The sequence below is a fragment of the Pangasianodon hypophthalmus genome, chromosome 12, assembly GCF_027358585.1.
Source record: "Pangasianodon hypophthalmus isolate fPanHyp1 chromosome 12, fPanHyp1.pri, whole genome shotgun sequence".
Lineage (NCBI taxonomy): Eukaryota > Metazoa > Chordata > Actinopteri > Siluriformes > Pangasiidae > Pangasianodon > Pangasianodon hypophthalmus.
The window spans coordinates 13,340,286-13,360,989 of record NC_069721.1 but is presented as its reverse complement, the minus strand read 5'-3'; the positions used below and the strand labels follow the sequence as shown (position 1 = coordinate 13,360,989).

Genomic DNA, 20,704 nt, shown 5'->3' with positions numbered 1-20,704 from the left:
GAATACAAAGTACGGCTGCTTCAGAGATCAATACATCTGTAGTCAACGATGTGAATTACCAAGGTTGAACTCAGTATATACAAATGTTCCACTGGTGTTTATTTATGTTTACTTACACTGGAACTCTGTGATGTGAAGCTGTTGACTGGGATGAATGTATAATTGCTTGTATTATTTTGGTACTAGAAGGCTATGTATGTGGAAGAGAAAGAGAGAAACAGAGATAGAAAAACAAAAGGGTAGGAGATGATGGGATAAGCAGGTGCGAGAGGGTTGTGAGTGACATTAATTCACTCATGATTACATACAGCACTCAGTTGCGAGTAGTGATTGAAACGCAGGTCCATGATTTGTTGCAATAACCGCGTTATTGACTTGTTGCTCCAGCTCCATTTGGTTATTGCCCTTTAGGCTCGGATCAATAGACTACGTGCTGAATCTGACTAATCAGGCCCTGAAGCCTCTCAGGGTCAGGATGAAGAAAACAGCAGAAAATCTATTCCACATAAGAGAGGGAGAGAAAGAGAGTTGGAAAGAAAAGACAAGATAAAACTGGCAAAGGGGTGGGGGTGGTAAAAGTTCTATAAGCACGGTGATAACTGCAAAATAATTGATGAATATTGTTGTTCTGCTCTTTTCAATCTCTGAACTCCTGAACACAGAGCGAGAGTGAGTGAGAGAGAGAGAGAGAGAGAGAGAGTGTTTGGCGGCAGACACACTGCGCTGTCAGCGTGCACTTTTCCTTCCGGTGCCTATGACCCCAGAGTTCAGAGGTCACAGGGTGCCCTCGCTGCTCAGGGACTTGACTAGAAACTGGTGTCAAAGAGGAAGTCAATAAATATTTCTGAAAAAATACATAATAAGTGTAAGATGGAAGTGGAAGCTCTGCTGAATATCTCCAGAGAGAACAGAGTAATTCATGCATGAGAGGCATATTCAAATGCATTCACTCTAAACTGCGCTAACAACAGATGAGTCCACTAGCAATGTTTGTGGTCTCGTATTCCTTGGGTTTAAGCAAGTTTCTCTCTGATAGAAGCTCGCTCTGTAGCACCACACCTGCACAATATCATACTCAGACTGAAGGACCCGATGGAAAATTCATAAGGGAAAGAGAATCAATAATTTATACCAAAGTCAAGCAGTAGGTTTTCTTCCCCCTGCTTACTGCTGCTGCCTCTGAGTGTGTGTATGTGCATGTATGTGTGTGTAGTGTGAAGGAAGAGAAGGCTAAGGGTAGTAGAATTTTAGTCTGTTTTATGTTTTCCTAGGACAGAGATAGAGAAAGTGTGGAGTGGAGGGCGGTGACACACACAGTCCCTCTTTCTTGCACCTCCTTTCCGAAACAAACACAAACTTCAGGCTTGTTTGTGCTCTTCTTGTTGTTCTGCTTCAATCCCTTTTTTGTGTCATTTTCTCAGTGCCCTGCTGTCGAAAATGGTTTAGCTTACACGGACACTTTCCTAACTCCGCACATCCATTTCCCTACAACCCACAGCATGGACTCATCTGGAAAAGGAGCCAGATCTAGTACCTTGGTTGCTCTCTGGTGTATAGAAACACACATACTCCACTGTCCTTTAACTAGGAACCAGGAAAATCATGAGAGATAACAAATACCTAAAAAGCAAGGTGGCTTCACTTCAAAACCTACCAGTAAATGCACAACCTTTATTCATTCGACCTGAATACTTGTACATGTAGCTATACGATTTCTGAAAAAAGTTCACAGTCATCAGCTGCCAAGAGATTATGACTGTCCAATCACTCCCTCAGAGCTATAAAGCCTGCAGGTCCATTCTGTCTGTTCCATTGCCTAAACCAATGCTGTTTGGCTGCATTACAGCTCCTGCTCAGTGATCAAACCTGCATGAAGTCTCAGAGTCACATTACTGATGCAAGTTAACAATACACATTTAACCATCACTTATATGCGCCTTTAACCCTGGGGACAAGAGACTGAGCACAGACAAAGAGTATGAGAAGATGAGAGCAAAAGAGAGAGATAGACAGAGAAAGATAGACAGATAGATAGAGAGAGAGAGAGAGAGAGAGAGAGAGAGAGATGGTAGAACGAGGTTCATACAGTGCTGTTGATCTGCTCTTTAGTAGACACTAATAGGTTACGAGCTGTGTAAGCTACTGTGCTTTACACAATCAGCTGTTTCGCCCTAAATAAAGCTGGCACAGGATTAGTTTACAGTGCTACATAAAGCTATCAGCACCATAAAACAGAGAGACATTCACATATAAAGCACCAGAGATTTTTCTAAACTCTTGGGATAATTCATGTATGCAAGACACAAAGGTAAACAAATGTCATCTCTGTCTTACACACTATAGCTAATTTATGATAAACATACAACCCAATATCACAGTTTTAATATATAATCACTTGTCCAGTAAGTTAGTCACTGACAAAGGTTTCATGAAGGCAATTTTTCTGTATAACTAGCTGTAGTAAGAAACCTTTTCACAAGGTTAGTTAGCAATTTTTCAAAGTTAGTATGTTTCCTACCTACCTTTAATTGCATTTTTTACTACTTTTTTTTACTACTAATAGTTAGACTACTAATTTTATGTTTTAAAATCAATCTTGGCTACACTGTTCCTAGTATGAAAGCCAACTGAGATTTCATTTTTCACATCTCATGAAACAGACTTGAAAACACTAGCAGCTATGCATGATTAGCAGGAAAGCTTATTAGACAAAAAAATATGTTAACAGTTATTTTTTGAAATTAATATTTATTCCTCAAGGATAGACATGGGACAGGATGTTTATGCAAAAACAAAACGAAAACAACAACAAAAAAAACTTAAGAGGATCTCTGTATCTTTAAGACATACTGCCAGACATTTATAGGACATCTATATTTTATCCAGAGTGAAAGCATTTAATATGTTAATTGAGGAGATGACATGGCTGTCGTATTCAAGAAACCAAACTTAACATAGACCCAAAATGGATGTATATATAGGGGCCAGATCAAGGCAGCAATGATAGGCTTAAAACAGATCAATGACAAACAATTCTTTTATGGGACAATTTAAGTCAAGGCAGAGTGGCCCAGTATTAAACGTCTCACTGAACAGCAGTTCATCAAAACTTAATTATTTAAGAAAAAACTGAGGTGGACCTGTTTTAAAACCCCACAGGCATGTGTAGACCAAGAACTAACTTTTTAATGTCATGATTCATGCTGATGTAGCATAAGGTAGCAACGTAGTATTAATTATGATTTCCTTATCTTATCTTTCTATACCCTCATTGTGGTCCACCGCCACACCGCCAACTCATACACAGAGACTAGGTCACTCCTGTTCACTGTAAGCTCTTCTATCTGCTCCAAGAATTGCTCAGAGTACTCGCTCAGCATACTTTAAAGTAACATAGAAATTCCAAACCTGGAAGAAAAAAAAATAGATTGATGACCTATTTGGTGATGAGGCTATGAGAGAGAGGAAAGAGGAGGAGGAGGAGGAAGAGGAAGAAGAGAGGAAGAAGAAGCAGAAGAAGAAGGGCATGCTAAGTGGTTGGGAGAATGTCTATCCCCCTCGAATGCTTGGTTAACCAACTGACCTGCAGTCAAAAGAGCCTTTGTAAGTGCATTGTGGCACCCAGCCAATCAGATCCTCAGGCTGGCCTGTCTCCGGGCGGGAAATGGTGCCCCTGGTATGTGGTGAGTGGCAAAATGCTCAGACAGACAGGCAGACTATATGTTAATCCTGCCTGTCTTTCTCTTTCTGTGCCTTTTTGCCCTGTCCAGTTCTACAACATAGCACTGAGGATAAAATAACTCAATACTGCACCTCTGGCCATGCCTCTTCATGCCCTGACACCCAGAGCCTGCCAGCTACAACACACAAGCACACAAACACACAATTGTTAATAACCCAAGAAGCTATTAAGTCACAGTCTTTCTGCATTGCGTGGGTTTCCTGATTGCATCTGGTTGTGTGTGCCAGTACACACTGTCAATGTGTTTGCCTGCGGAGAAGTTTGTGGTGGCACGAATGTAAAATGAAGCCCAGCACAGTGACAACCTTAAAAAACCTGATAAACCGGAGGAGAGGGGTGAAGTCGAGGTGTAATTACATCCTTGCTTTTTTTTCACCCATATCACCCATTTCACTCTGATGTTTTCATAATCACGGTGTCAGATTCTTCAGTGCAGTGCTGGCAGCTGCCTATTATTTACCTGTCACACATTAACACACCTTGCGTTGGTGGCAGTGCTGGACTTTTCACATTTCACAAAAGTAGGCTCTATCAAGCGTACAACTGCACATCAGCCTTAACAGTTAACCTCATAGTGTTACGACTGCTCATCACTGTTTGCTCCTTATCGTTATGAATTCCCAGATATTCATATTCTTATACAGTATTAAAAATGACTTTTACTTGCATTAGAACTGAGTAAGTGGTGATGAAGTCACATCGGCTCAAGGTCCGATTGGTTGTAACATGTTTAATCTTTGTCGCAGAGTCAGATTTAAGTTAGCGCTTCAGTGCTTGTCAGAAACGTATAGTTCCAACTTGAACTTATAAACAGCATGTTTCTGTTTAAAAACAGACATTGTATCAGATTGCACTGTCTCCTGGGTTAGTTTTTCAGAAGTCTCCACTCAATACTTTAGCCCTCCTAGCTGTCATCTAGTAAATCTACTTCAGCTGACAAAGTAAGAGAACAAATCTTTTTTCTTTAAATTCAGATGTTTTCTATCATATCACAGCTTAATGCATACTTAATATCACTGCACGAAACACTGCAGTTTTAAAAAAAATGGGCTTGTTACGATTATTGCAATATTCCCAGGATTTCACACAAAATCCTTAAAAAACAGCTACTATCTTTCCCAAAGTTACATATACAGAGTAAACTACACATTTGTATATCATTAGCAAAGACCTATGCCATACAAATGCCTCACGTTTTTTTTTTTTTTTTAACTTCAAGCATCAAGTAACATGTGTTTAAAGTGTCCAGGCCGAATATTTATAACGTGGATCGACAGGCAGCAGATTTCAAGTCATTTGCCTATATTTTTCATAGTGTGTTGGTGGAATATGTTCCAGGTATGGCGCTGGTGCTGATTTGCATATCCAGTACTCCCGGTTTAACTGTTCCCTTGGCACATGTTTTGTCTGTGTGTCTGTGTGTGTGTTATTTAATTCTGTTATGATGTTAGTTCTGATGTTGCTAGAACTAGCAGTTTTGCATTTTTTTGGTTCTCTTGTTCATTGTTTCCCTCAAGTTTCCGTAGCTACACTATATGCTGGTGTGTTGAGTCATTTGTGGTAAAACATTGCAGATGGTTTGACATCTATAAGGGCCCAAAATATTGCTGTCATTGTTTACTATTATCCCTCTTTCTCTGTCTACACAACAAAGGCTGTTTGTAACAAGCTGAATACAAGCCTAGACGACATGAGGTCATCTTCATATCTTAGTCACTGATGGACAGCACTCATTGACACAAACGCTGGCTTTATTGGTACAGCTAACCAGTAAAAGTTACTCTCAAGTCCACATTTTCACTCTATTCTTGTCTGGTGTGAGTTCGGGGGCCCAGAGGACTAATCTGAGAAACACTGGTTTAGATGACATCCTTCCTGTGATAGTGAAGCATAAACCCTGGGTTCAGACCCGAAGCCAAATTAAAGGTCTCAGAACTCTGGGATGGGGTGTGTGTGTGTCTCTCTCAAACACACACTGTCTACAAGGATCACCTTCATCTTCCTCCACTGTTTTGTATGGGTTAAGCGCATCAACTCATATTCACAGACACACTTGCATATACACAGAGTAAAAAAAAAATTAATGGGAATGCAAGATGCCTTTACATCAAAAGTGAAATAGGAAAAATTCACATGAAAAAAATGTTTGCGTGAGGAATAAAAAATGATCATAGGAGGAGCTGGAGCTGCATATCTTGGCCTGAATGTCCAACTGCTCATTTAGTTAAAGACTGTAGTTAAGATGGCTGCTGAGGGGAGCATGGCACACTCAGCTTTGGCTCTGCTATTTCAGCTCCTGGCCACAGCAACCCGCTTAATGAGAGGGAATGTTGTGTTTTGGGAAATCTAATTTGAGGCCCTTGTTTGTTATTCTGGCTTTAGAAAAGGCAAAGAAAGATTTTTTTTGCACCTCTTCCCTGTTCACGAGACAGGAGTATCTTTCTTGAGATTTCAGCATGCGCAATTCACAATGTGCCTAATGCTCAGAAAGGAGCACTACGAAATGGAGACTTTCATTAAAACTGCTCCTTCTGAGCTCAATGTTAAATTAGGAGCATAATTAATTGCAAGGTTATTTTCCATGTCAGTGAAGCATATGTACGCATATGCACATATATGCAATTTAAACACAAATATTAACAGGCATCCTCTTCCTAATTGAGACATATTCCCTGTTGGGGGAATTGGAGGTCGCTAGGAATTAATTAATGCTGTTTTTTAAAAGTAAATTACATTCATTAGCAGGGAGCACAGACAAATAAGATTATTTACATGGCAAAAATCTGGAAGCTTCTGCTGGAGCTCTTTTAATGTTACGGAATTATGTGTAGAAAGGATGAGTACAATCACTCTGCTCTTTCTGTCTTCACTACCACAATAATTAAAACAGAGGAACAGATGGAGCTGGGGCTATGCGAGGACACTCAGAAATGCTCTTCATCTTCTCCTGATCATGCTCTACCACATATACTTTCATGCATGCATAAACACAAACACACGCACAATAAGCAAAGCAACATCTAAGAGAACAATTACACGAATAAACTGTATCTGTGTGTCTGCACTACCACCAGAACTTAAAGTCAGTTAGGATGACAGTTAAGTCAGATAGTTTATTCATTAGTCTATGAGTTATCTACATGTGCTGCTCTATTTATCTTTTCATACAATAAGATATTACTAATCTGTATGAAAAACACCTACACTCTTTCTTCTTAGACTTACACCTACACTCCAGTGGTCACTCTGAATCTCTCACCTACACAAGTATCCAACAACTGATTTAAGATTTCCTAAATACCAGTATCAATCAGAGAACTACTTAACAAATATAATACTGATACTAAAACTCATTCAATATCCAATACAGTAAGAGCTTGACACTCAAATACACTAATGAAATCAAAAATAAAAAAATCTATGTTTTAGCTCATAAAAGCAGATAGCTTGGCTACAGGCTTGACAGGTGTGATCTGCCCTGTTCCTTCACCCCTGACTGGTAGCACCATCCTTCATCTAGACACCCACGTCCCAACATCATCGTTCCTGTAGATCAGGCATCAGGACAGAGGTGAAGGTTCCAGCACACTACTGAGAAAGAAATGTTAAAATTTCATATTGATAAATAATGCTCTTTAAGTAGAGGAAGGATGATGTATCTCTCCTGAATGGCACATGTGGATATATGTTTAGTGAGCTAGGTTAATCTCAGCTGCTATTGACAGCTTGTTTCCCGGCTACGATCAAACGTTCCTCTGACATGCTCTTCAGCCTCTCTTTCTTCCTGTGTGTCAGTTGGGAGTCAGCTCTGACAGTCTCAGAGGCCGTTTCAAAGACAGGGCCGACTCGTGTCAGGCCGGCATAAAGGGAGATAAAACAGGAGCCGGCGTGGAATCCATTTAGTTCCTTTCATTATGCTTTTATGTACAACCCCAGCACTAGAGACAGAGGGAGCAATCTGCATGAGTAATACCACAGTTTGCTGGTTTATTTCTTCTCTAGAGGAAAAAGACTATAGAATGAAAATGCAGGTATGTTTGCATATACTTTAGGCTGTCACTACTGATTTTGATCAATTTAGTTGATCGTTTCCTTCGATTAATAATCGAGTAGTCGATATATAGCATAGATCATATAGCAAAGAGTCGAGTCCATAAGTTTTTGGACAGTGACACAATTTTCATAATTTTGCCTCTGTACACCATTTCAATGGATTTGAAATGAAGCAATCAAGATGTCATTGGTGTAGACTTTCAGCTTTATTTCAAGGGGTTTAACAAAAATACTGCATTAACTGTTTAGGAATTACAGCCATTTTTTACATAGTCCCTCCATTTTCACAGACTCAAAAGTAATTGGACAATTGGTGTGGCCTGTTTCCTCATTATGTCATGAAAAATTAAGGAGATTAAAAGGTCTAGAGTTGATTCCAAGTGTTGAATTTGAATTTGGTAGCTGTTCATGGTAACTCTCACTATGAGGTCCAAAGAGGTGTCGATGCAATAGAAGGAGGCCATCATTAGACTGAAAAAACAAACCAGACCTATCAGAAAGACAGCAGAAACTTTAGTGGCCAAATATAAATTTGCAGCATTTGACTGAATCTGAGCAGAAAGTGTAGTTCTATACACTCCAGAATTCATCCTGCTACTTCTATCAGCAGTCACATCATCAATAAACACCAGTGACCCAGTTCCATTGGCAGCCATACATGCCCATACCATAACACTTCCTCCACCATGTTTGACAGATGATGTGGTATGCTTTGAATCATGAGCCCTTCCTTTCCTTCTCCATACTCTTCTCTTCCCATCATTCTGGTACAAGTTAATCTTGGTTTCATCTGGCTTTTTTTTTTTTTTTTTGGTACATTCTTAAAAAGAAACAATGCACTGGCGAGCAATGCACTGGCGAGCAATGCACTGGCGAGCAGCACCAAACGGCCTGGAAGACCACGGAAGGCAACTAAAGTGGATGATGGCAGAATTCCTTCCTTGGTGAAGAAAAACTCTTTTACAACATCTAGCCAAGTCAAAAACACTCTGGAGGAGGTAGGCGAATCATTGTCAAAATCTACAATCAAGAGACACCTTCATGAATGTAAATACAGAGGGTTTACCTCAAGATGTTACCACTGGTAACACTCAAGAACAGAAAGACAAGATCAGACTTTGCTAGAAAACATCTATTTAAAAAAAAAAAAAAAAAAGCCAGATGAAACCAAGATTAACTTGCACCAGAATGATGGGAAGAGAAGAGTATGGAGAAGGAAAGGAAGGGCTCATGATTCAAAGCATACCACATCATCTGTCAAACATGGTGGAGGAAGTGTTATGGCATGGGCATGTATGGCTGCCAATGGAACTGGGTCACTGGTGTTTATTGATGATGTGACTGCTGATAGAAGTAGCAGGATGAATTCTGGAGTGTATAGAACTACACTTTCTGCTCAGATTCAGTCAAATGCTGCAAAACTGATACGATGGTGCTTCACAGTACAAATGACCCAAAACATACTGTGAAAGCAATCCAAGAGTTTCTTAAGGCAAGGGAATGGAATGTTCTTAAATGGGTTAGTCAGTCACCTGGCCTCGACCCAACTGAGTAGGCTTTTCACTTACTGAAGACAAAACTGAAGTCAGAAAGACCCACAAACAAGCAGAAACTAAAGGTGGTAGCAGTAAAGGCCTGGCAAAGCATCTCAAGTGAAGAAACTCAGCATTTGATGATGTCCACGGGTTCCAGACTTCAGTCAGTCATTGACTGCAAAGGATTTGCATCCAAGTATTAAAAATAATCCTTATATTTATAATTATGTTAGTTTGTCCTGTTACTTTTGAGCCAGTGAAAATGGAGGGGCTCAACAAACTCAACTCAACAAAAAAAAAATGGCTGTAATTCCTAAATTAATGAATATTTTTGTTAAACCTATTGAATAAAGCTGAATGTCTACACTTCAGTCACATCTTGATTGCTTCATTTCAGATCCACTGCGGTGGTATACAGAGACAAAATTAAGAAAATTGAGTCACTATCCAAATACTTATGGACCCAACTGTATATACTTGTACAGACATTTGTTAATATTTGTCTAGATAAATCCTACATATAGGTTAAGTGTATAAGCTATGTTAAGGTATAACGTATAGGTTATATAATAGTTATATAAATAGCATATTCATTGCTATGTGTCAGGCAAAAGCTGATTGGTTGGTGGGGAGGTGTGTCTGTATATACGGAAAAGGTTTGATGATGCGTGACATTTTTTCCGTTGGTTTAATCAAATTCAGATTAATATTGTTTAAATCAGGGTAATACTGTTCACAGTACATCTGAAGTATAAACAATTAAATGCTAAACAATAAAGTGTATACAATAAAATTTTCCCTCCAGTACTTTTCATCTTCTATAAACAAGCTTGTGCTCCAAAACTGCTTTCTGAAAGTGTAGTCCATTAAAAACCTTAAAAGAGCTCACAACAGAAACAGATGAAAACACTCTGTAAATATCTCAGTGTAAACATATTCACTCTGTTAGTTTCTCAGACTGGTGTCATTTGCTGAATGTTTGATTACGTGAAATTTTCATCAAGGATTTTTTTTTTTTTTTCATAATCGAGTTGTCAATTATAATCAAGTATTCGTGACAGCCCTAATCCATTTACCTGACAACAGCACGTGCAGGTAGCTCAGAAAGTATATAAGTCTGACAATGTATGACCTGAATCTGAGGGGTGTACTGAAAAGGATGTTAGGCAATGATCATATCAACACAAGGCTTGACTGACGCCGAACGTCTATTTCAGTTTACTACTCACACTACATATCTGATAATGGACAGCATTCCACAATATCAATTGCAATAGCATTCAACAACTATTATGTTACTGCTGATGAGGACAACGATTCCTAGTCTTGTCAGAATCTGATGGGAAAGAATAGAAGCAGAATGGCCTTTTCTCCTCAACCCAAAACTCCCTTGAAATCCAATAAAAGTTGGCAGCACCCATTCTCCCATCTCTCTGACTTGTTCTCGTTAAGATCGATCTGCTTATCTGCCAGATCAAAGGAGCTTGCTGCCGACGTACATTTAACCTTAGCCAGGTCCTCCCACATTATGTCTAAATATTAATGATAATAAAGTCTCACACCCATCTTATGTCAGCCAATTACACCATGTATTGATCTGCGCCTCTCCTGGCCAATTAAAATGCAGCCGTTATAATGCATTTAGGCACATCAAAGAGAAAGGCCATTGATTTGACCCTGGATGTTAGCGTTTACCGTTAAGAAAGGTGGGAAAAACATTTTATTCAGTGGCATGGAAAGCAAACACTCCAAACTAGATGCAAGAGCTTGCTGAGTTACAGCTCAATACTCAATCATTCTCTCAGCCAGCTAAAAAGGCACCCACTGCCTTCCAAGCACTTCCAAGTCCACATCAGCTGGGAAGCACTTTGGCAGTACAATGTATGCATTAAGAATACTCAGATTCTGGATATTGCACCATAGTCAAGAGTATTTTAAATAAAAAATATATAATTTAATTAAAATATTTAACAAAAACAATATTGCTAAGCCTTTAAACCAGATTTCTGACATTATTTACTTACCAGATTAGAATAAGTGACTGAAAACTGCTTTGTCTCTCAGCCCTCTTTGGCTTAAACCATTAACAGCTGGGTTATTTTCAGCCTTTAGCACAGGCAAAAAGCAAAAAAATCATACATTTCTTACTGTTTTAAACACTAGTATATAATGCTTCCAAGTCCTGAAATGCTTATCTGGCCAATCCCCAACATCAGTCAACTGGAACAGCAGAATGTTCACTCGTTAGCTTGCCCTGCGGCCTCATGTAAACACTAATGGCTCTGCAGGTCAGCAAAAACTTCTCCACAGGTTCCTGTCATCAGCAGAGTGGGCTAATGATACTGTTATGCCCTACTGTAAAGAATTTGGTGTTGCTCAAGCAAATATGAAGGAAAATGGTGACAATTTGATGGGTTTGAGGACTGGACTGAAGTGAATATCAGAAATTTGAGAATATCAGACAAATGATAAACCACACCTACCAATTACTAAAGCTAAGAACTCACAGCTTTGTGATATTATTATGACTTAAACATCACATGTATTAAGTTATCAATTAAAATGCTAGCAATAAACTACACATACAATTAAAACCCAGTCTGAATAAAGGTACGCAGGGGGTTTTGGGGGATAAATGACTCATTCTTCTAAATAAAAAAAACAAGACAGGCTCATAAATCAGAACCGTGGGGAAACAAACAAAAACAATGGCACGCGTCTTCTAGCATTATATGGTGGTCAGGGGGGGGTCTCTCTCCATGGTTCGCCTTGCGCTGGCCTGGCCTTCACTGTCCTCTTTGTGTCGTCTGAGAGGAACGGTCAGCACAAAGAACCCGTTGACACGATGAGAACACAACCAACCTCAGAGTTCCAACCCAGATCTGCCTCACATCCTAGCACTGCCAGATGAAGCCTATTCAGGCCCGGAGAGACACTGGCCCTGGCGGCAGAAGCTCCACAAGGAGCCGTAACTAAACAAAACAAACAAAGCCCATAGCAGGAAAAGGAGTCAATAAAAAAGAAAAAAAAGTATAGGAGACACTATATCTGAATAGAAACCTTGAAGCACAGAAAGTGTGACACTTCTGCTATAGCGCAGAAGATGGGGAATAGAAGGGTCACATTCCACTGTTTGCACAAACGGAGCTCTTAAATGGCTGAGAGACGGAGTGAGTTATGCTTGTAAGTGGGGTCAGTCCCTCTGAATGTGAGCCATGGTCACTGTCACAGGACAGCATCTATCAGATTGCTGAGCAGGTAAATGCAGCATCTGAATCCCACACCAAGTGACTTATTTAATTTAAAATACAACGCAACCCCTGTTGTCTAAACACAACATCCAGAGATAGAGTCAACATATAAACAGTTTAGCCAGGATTGAGAAGAGATGATAGTTTATTAATGAACAGAATGCATATTTTCATTTGGGTTTTTAATTACAATGTTGAGGGGTCTCAGAGGCCCTATGGTTTGTGAACAAGTGTATGTCAAGCTAATATTACAATTTATTACACAAATATTCTTTCAAGAATTTATCTGTCTTTAAACAGAACTTTAAACGCATTCCCATTTTAGCAAGAAATTTCTCAGCTTTTGGATATTGACATTATGCTGTTTGTTCTTGGGGTGCCTTGCATTTACTCTGTGCCTTGTGCTCTCCCAAAACCTATAATTAAAGATTTGTGAAAGGAAAGCAGTGTTTAAGATGGTTTATGCGAAGGCTGTCCTGAAATGCTTGACCACAAGGCAGTTTTTAGACAGGGCGCTAGGCATCCATGCCTTATTAAATAAAGACCATGCTAGTCCGAAAGTTTTAACAGAGTCACAGAGTCTCTCAGTGTCTGCTTATCCAGTGGGGAAACAGTTTGGCAATGGCTACGCAATGCCAGAGGATGGCTGCGTCTGGCTCCAGCAAGCTCACACTCTCATGCGTATGATAGACAGATATGTACTCAGGTCAGCTGAGGTGTAGGGATTTGAACTCAGTCAGCAAACAGGCTGGAGAGTGACACAGGTCTGCCAGGCCAACATGCCAATGCTCTCACAACCTCTTCCTAACATCTTGACAATGTTAGCCTCGGCGCCATCACTGCTGACTCTTTTCGAGGCCTGGCGAACAGACAGGAAGCACCGCTCAAACCAAACAAACAAAGAAGTACACAAATGCACTGACCCGGTCAGCAGAGACTGCTGGATCTGAACGTGGGGATTTGGGTTGATGTTCATTTTCAACTCTGGCGTATATGCGAACAAACAGAGCGCTCTGCACTCCCGCTGCTTTATGAGAATTCACCCACACATGCCAAGAGAGCTAGTCACCTGACATTAAGCATTCAACTCAGCTGTTAAAGACACACAAATGGCACCTTCAGATTTTTAAACTGTTCTGTGCATTATGCAGCTAAATACAGACAGAATTTTGGCTCAATGACATTTTCAAGTGAAACACGCAAACACAAATATTAAGAGCTTTAAGTTCATTCATACATCACTCATGTATGCAGTTGTGGTGGCATCTGAATGTAAGAGGATATTTAATTATCGAGTTAATAGGGGATATGTGAGTGAAGGGTGTGTGTGCCACATCCAGGTAATTACCCTAAGTTTAGAAGGTAAGAGAGAACAGAGCAGCCTCCATGACCTTAGCTCCTGGAGTGAATAAGAACATGGCACATGAACTCCAGTACAGCTCTTTCACAGCCCATTGTAAGTGATAACTCAGTTAAACTAAATCGGTTCAGCCAGAGAACAAACTCCTGTTTATATGCTCTCAAATTGCCAATGTTTGTAAGAAAGATGAATCATCAAAATACCACTCCAGGAAAGGAGAGACTGCTGTGACCAGCACAGCATCTGCATTTTGTTTTTCATATCCTCATAAAAGTCTAACAAACAAAGTTTCTTTAAAAGAAAAAAAAAGCCTTTCATAACTACAGCATCTACTCATATGAGTCAATCAAATATCATGGCACTGTACAAAAACACAAAAGTCTTTATTGCGGAAAATCCATCTCCGCTTGAGGGATGGATCACTTAATAAAGCAGGAGGAATGTGCCATGAAAAGGGGAGGCTCTTCACTTTGGGAGCTGGCACTGCTCTGGGAGTGAGACAGGTAGTGACAGGGTGCTGTTGACCCTGGAGGTGCTAACAAATGCAATCGTCGCCAGCAGCCAGAACGTGTTCCAGGGTGCAGGAGGTTCAGGGAGGAGAGGAGGGGAGTGGAAAAGACTGAAGACTGGGCTCCAGCTGGCATCGAGCCTGCTGTAGCGCCTGGACCAGCCGCCTCGCCAACCCAGACAGGCGGCCAAGGGCCAGCAGGCAGTGCCAGCTGGGCAGAAACCCTGCTGTGGAGTGCTGCACTCCAAACAAACAAAAGCCAAAACAGGCCACAGACCTGTCATTAGGCTGCGCCAATGCCCTGGGCCTCTAATTACCACTGACTCAGGATCAGCACATACCACAACACATTCCACACTGAGACATGCTCTGGGTCGCATAGTGCTCAGGTTCAAACTGCTGAGCAAAGTGTCATGTCTGCACTGCAGACTTTACCTCAATCAGTGCAAGCATCACCCCGAATGCTCCGTTATTCAAATTAAAACCTTCTGCAAGAAGTTGAGGAAAGTGTGAAAAAGTTTAATTTCCCAAGCAGCTGAAGAGAAACAAAACCATGTGTGAGTATGTGTGTGTGTGTGTGTGTATGCGCGTATGTAGCTTCTTGACTGAATATTTAAGCAGACAACATCTCCATAATTCAATAGTCATTTCTTAAATGGGGACATTTTTCTGTTTGGTCAGGCCAAGGCAATTTACAGCTCAACAAAACATCTAATGAGAGAGACAAACTCAGCACTGAAAAAGGCATCCCTAAGAACCATGTCCCAGCTTGGACACCGTCTCCATCGATCTGTCTCTCTCTCATACCTATAAACATGCAGCACCTATCTTTTTTTTATATATAGAAATGTACACTTTATTCATATCAATAAACCATTATCACAATACAATTAAGCGTAAGATGTTCTTTATCCTTCCACTTCCACGAGTAAAAATATATAGTTCTTGCATCTGTCATGGTCTTAGACTTCTCAGTGCAACTGGCAAGATCCTATTTGCTACAAAAAAAAAAAAAAAAACCATATATAAGACAAAGGCTTCCTGTAGTTGATGTCAGCTATAGCTTGGGCTCAATCAGATAAAGCACATCGTTATAGTCTGTCCACTGGGGAGTTTGAGGACATGCTCTATAATTAGTTTCAGCCAATACTTACATTTAGACAGATAACACAACCTTGCTTTGGTTTCTGGCAAAGACAAAAGATAACTTGTGAATGTTATCCACTGTCAGTGAAATATTGAGAACAAAAGTACAACAGCAGCCTTAACGAGCATATGAGGTGGGCTATAAAGCCTTCATTTGCCTCAGGGCCTTCAGCATGTGGTTGCACACAAAGAAAGCCTGTCACCTGACATTGAGCATTCTATCACGTTAGTTGTTAATTTAAAGACAAATAATAAAAGGGGGATAAGTAGAAGCTGTGTGGTTGTGATTGGAAGAAAGTGAAGGAAAAAAGTCAACATTTCTGTTTTCTCACTCTTACTTTGACTCATCTGCTCCATTTGGAGACTCGGTTAGAGAGCTGTGAGCCCATTACCAAGTCCTACCTCATATCCTTTTGTACTCATTCACCCAAGGAAAGTCTAATAATGCTGAACCTAAGTGGGCAAGCTCAGAGGAAACTTAAAGCAGACTTGACATGATCCAATACACAATCTGAAGGCTGAAGCTCCGGTCTCTCTAGGCTCTGTGAACAAGAGAGGAAAAATGTGGATCACCAACATCCAAATAAACTGGACAAGCGGGTGTCTGTACTTGCTTGTTAATTCAGGAAGCTTCCCCTCCCATATTAACATTTAGTCAGGTAGCAAGTTTGCATGGTTTCTGAGAGGGATGCCTCTGGATAAAACTGAGGGTTGGGGCTGTTTTTTTTTTTTTTTCCCCAAAACATACAGCTTCACCAACCTCCACCAAACTAACCTCCATCAAAATCATCAGGTAGGATTCACGCCACAAAAGGCCAGCCGTATTGTACCTGTAAAGGATGGTGAGGGTGAATGTGTCACTCTGACTGTACATTTATCACCTGCAGAAGCAGTGTTGAGCAGGCTGTGTCAGGTCAGAAAGCGTTACACTGTTCAGAGTGATTTATGATCAAAACACACACCTGACTCCTCATAAACTGACTATGACACTCTAAGCACAGATGTCAGACTCAATCTCTGTCTGGGTGACATTGGCAGTTTTGTGTACCCTCGAAGGGCCATGAACTATAAGGCTAATGTGTTTCTGTGACATAATCTGGGCTCTTAAATTAAAATGTAGGATATTTGTAATTAAAATGTAGGATATTTGTAATTAAAATGTAGGATATTTGTAATTAAAAAAATAAGACATAACAGCAGAGCTAACAATACAGAATATTCACCATTAGGTGAGAAAAATTAATATAATTCAGTTTTAGAATGAACAAATACTATAAAACTAAAATGTTTTTAAAACTTTGGCATTTGCTAATGGCAAGTCTGTTTCTTCGGAAACATTAAAACTTTACAATGTTGACACTGTTGCATGTGTCTGGGCTGTTGTTACCATAAACTCAGTGAGCGGTATGTGGAGGCCAATTTTACACTTTTCTTTATGCTGCTTTTGGTTGCTTTCCTGTTTCAGGTTTACTTAGATTTATATTATAAATGGTGTTGTTCCTCTCTTCAAACGGTCTTTACTCTCCATTAGGTGTTCTTATTTTTATATATTTGTGAGTATCTACACTGGTGACTGGTGAAAAATGTCAAATGCTCAATCTCAAACCCTGCAGGCCTTGGTACTGACTTTAGAACAGTAGAATACAGTAGCGCATTCTACCACTAAACTAAAAGTCTTGCAAGATCTTTGGCTTCAGTCCTTAAAACTAATGACAGACGCTGTAACAAATAATCATAATAATAATAATAATAATAATAATAAAAAGCTCACTGTCCATTCCTGTCTTCTTAGGTTAATTGTGGAGATCTTCAGACCTTGAGCGAGAGAGAATGCCTGTAGTGAAAGGGCAATTATGAACGCCTCTGTGGCTATTTTTGCGCACTCCAAATCACTGACTCAAAACTCCGACTTCACTCGAGAATTCATGTAATAAAGTCACCTTGTAGTAAAAAAGTCTACAGCAGCACCCACCCAAAATGAGTGCCATGGTGCTCTCCTCTCCAGCACACCAGCTTGTTCTCCAGCTTCTATTGTCCCTTCTGCTGTGATTTAGGGAATCTTTCATTCTGCCTACTGTACAAGAGACACAAGCATGTGAAAAGCGAACACATTCTACATTTGTGGATGTACTTGTAACTGGAAACAAAGACAGGCATAGTGAAGAGATAAAAGTTTTACTTCTTGTAAAGACTGTAGGTTTGTACAAAAATCACTTCATAAATCCAAGAAAAGTAAATAGAAGCAGCTTAATGATCTGCTTAAACCAGACAGACATCAAAGACCTCTGCAAATGCAACGCGTTTAATGATATGCATCTTACTGATGTTCTTTGTTATATACTATACAGGACACACTGATTAGGACACTTTTCAGGTGCTCTAACATGACTCTAAAGTGCAAAGTGACACACTGTATCTCCTAAGTGTATTTCAGACCATAGAGGGACCACAGGCCAGAGTAAGAGACTTGCTTCAGTGGGAAGGTAGTGGAGAGATGGCAGGCCTTGGTGGCAATAAGAGGAAAAAATGGCTTCTCTCTCCAGATGCAGAACTGTGACAAAGACATTGTGTACAGGGGCCACATAGACCAGGCCAAACGACACACAATGGTGCACTGAAATTACTGAAAGTCAGGGAAGAACAGTATGATAGGTTCTAATTGCTTCAGAATTCCTAGAAGTCACCATTATCTATTTAAATTGTCTGTTAATGGGATCGCTGGAGAAGAGAAGAAACAAGAAAAAAAGGGGAAAAAAGCGAGAAGAAACCCTCGCAAAAGAGTAGACGCTCCATGCTGTCACCTCATTATTTCCCTTCTTGACAGATGCCCAAGCTCACTCTTTCTCTGAATGGGTTATCACATGCCACACAAAGACCCAGAGCTTTAAACATACTATTACATTTTGTGGGGATTTAAAAAAACTGCAAGAGAAAACAAATTCACCTTTAGAATGAACAAACAAATTCAGGCAAAAAAAAAAAAGAGATGTCATTTCTGCATACTTGGCCTGTATCACATTGTATACAGATTCTTCTTCAGGCTTGTAGGAATTATTTGTGTCCAGTCATTCTAACAAAAGCATCATTACTGCCTTTGCCAGTTTTTTAGTCAGACAGAATGTGATCACTGCTTGTGTATATTTCTGTCAGTAGTTTTTTCCCTGTCACACAATGTTTTTAAGCTACAGTCACATCCAAGAATTGATTTACCTCATGCTATTCTACGGTCATTGCTTTGCTCAGTGCCTTAACAGCAGCAGACACTACAGAAGCCCACGTTCGTGCTAGTTGTGAAGAGATCCTACCATGTTGTCAATCAAAAGTTGAGCTCCGTTCCTCTTTCTCACTGCTCCTGCTGGGGAATCATACAGGAGTCCTGTATGGCGACAGCTGCCCGACTCTAGATCAAACACCACGCTGCCCTTGGTGTGACACAGCAGCCACTTCAAGAGCTACACAGTCAGTGATGTGAAAGCACTGAGAAACACCTTCACCAGGACAGAGGAGACAAGGACGACTACACCACCACCTCAGTGTCATGCGCACACTGACCCTGCTGAATTAAAAACTCAGGAAAAAGTGATAGTGACAGGATGAGACAAAGATCAAATAGGATCTTTTTCTCCTCTACAAATGCCACTTAGTGCACAAGTTAGTAAAATCAACAAGCTAGAATGTAATATTATGCAGAGGATTGGTGATCCCCTACTGTTTTAATTATATCCTTTAATCAGACTTTTTAACTGAAATGCAGGCAGTGGTATAAATATTACTAAGTGTAACAGAGCTGAGGAGAGTTATGTCAGCACAGAGTTAGCCATTCCTTCAAACTAATGCATTCCTAATCTAAAAGCATAGCACTTCTCCCCTGTCAGAACTGGCTTCCTCTGAAGCGTAGGCTTGTTTGTGCTGCTGCTGTGTGTGTGAGCTTTCTCCAAAGCTAGCACTCAGCACACACTAATAGGAGAAGGAAAGACACACAGAGTTTAGGTGTCACCATTATCTGTGTGGCTCTCAGCAGCAGGTAATGAGGCTGAGGCGTGCATGTTACTGTGGCTCATCCAGAGGTCTGTCAACAACCCATCAGACCCCCCACACACACCCTAAGAAATGCATAAAGGTGTATAGTTCTCACATTAATAGTATAGACGACATGTATACACACACTATGGAACCATCTTAAACAAGACTTATTATCTAACATGGACAGGATACGCTACTGTTTATCTCTGGCTCTGAAAACTGGCTAAACGTAAGATATACATTTTGTAAATCGGTCCACACAGGCCATTGCAGTGATGGTAAACATAGACAAACTTTTGCTCAAGCAAAAGATAAGGATTAAGATTAAAAACTGCAAAAGTTGAAGTATAAGAAGTAAATGCATCCAAAGTACAATAAAGAATCATGAAAATGAAAGAAAAGCCTGCATCTCAAGTACCACACTAATTTTGCTTATTGACCACAAATTAGTGCAATTTTAGCCAAGGGACCAAGACTCGTGCAAACATTAACCAACAACTGCTATTTCCCTAACCTCTAAAATGTTACCTAGCTTCATAATTTTGACGTAGGCTTGTATGGCGTAAAGATTTTATTGTTTCTATATAATATTACACTGCCATGACAGCCAGTGACGTTTACTCTGATTATATTGCATTAACACACCTGTCAACCTTTATGTATTTGGCATAGTCTGCTAGTCTAGCTAAAGTGATACAAATACCTTAAGCAAACACACAGTGTAGCTAATGAGAGATATATCACTTACCTGTTATTTTTAGATCTGAGGAAAAACTCAACTTACTTAATGTTAAGTGATCTAGTCTACAGTTTTTGTTGTTTGTTTGTTTTTTTTTTGGAATTTTGGTGTCTGACCAGTTTTCTTTTGAAATGTACTGAGTAAAAGTCTTAAATGACAGAAAAACTCAAGTCAAGTACAGATACTTGAAGTCTATAATTAAGTACTCTGAGAAAGTTTTTGCAGTATGTTTCTTACAATCTCTGGCTTCCTATGAAGAGAACCAATAGAGTCTGACAAAGGTCAAAGGCGAAATTGGCACAGCTTGTTTGGAGGCAGCCGACTGGTGGCGTATGTCAGCTCCAGAC

General features: G+C 40.1%; 1 protein-coding gene across 5 annotated transcripts in view; it reads right to left on the bottom strand.

Moving 5' to 3' along the window:
* The window catches only part of vti1a (vesicle transport through interaction with t-SNAREs 1A), a 110,020-nt gene that overhangs the window by 16,207 nt on the left and 73,109 nt on the right, over positions 1-20,704 (bottom strand). Inside the window, exon 9 of one of the 5 annotated variants that reach the window (XM_053238387.1) lies at positions 3,814-3,857. The exons of the other annotated variants lie outside the window; for them this stretch is intronic. Within the exon in view, the coding sequence (XP_053094362.1) occupies positions 3,830-3,857 (28 nt within the window). The 3' untranslated portion in view covers positions 3,814-3,829. The remainder of the gene's footprint in view (positions 1-3,813; positions 3,858-20,704) is intronic. 5 annotated transcript variants of the gene reach the window in all.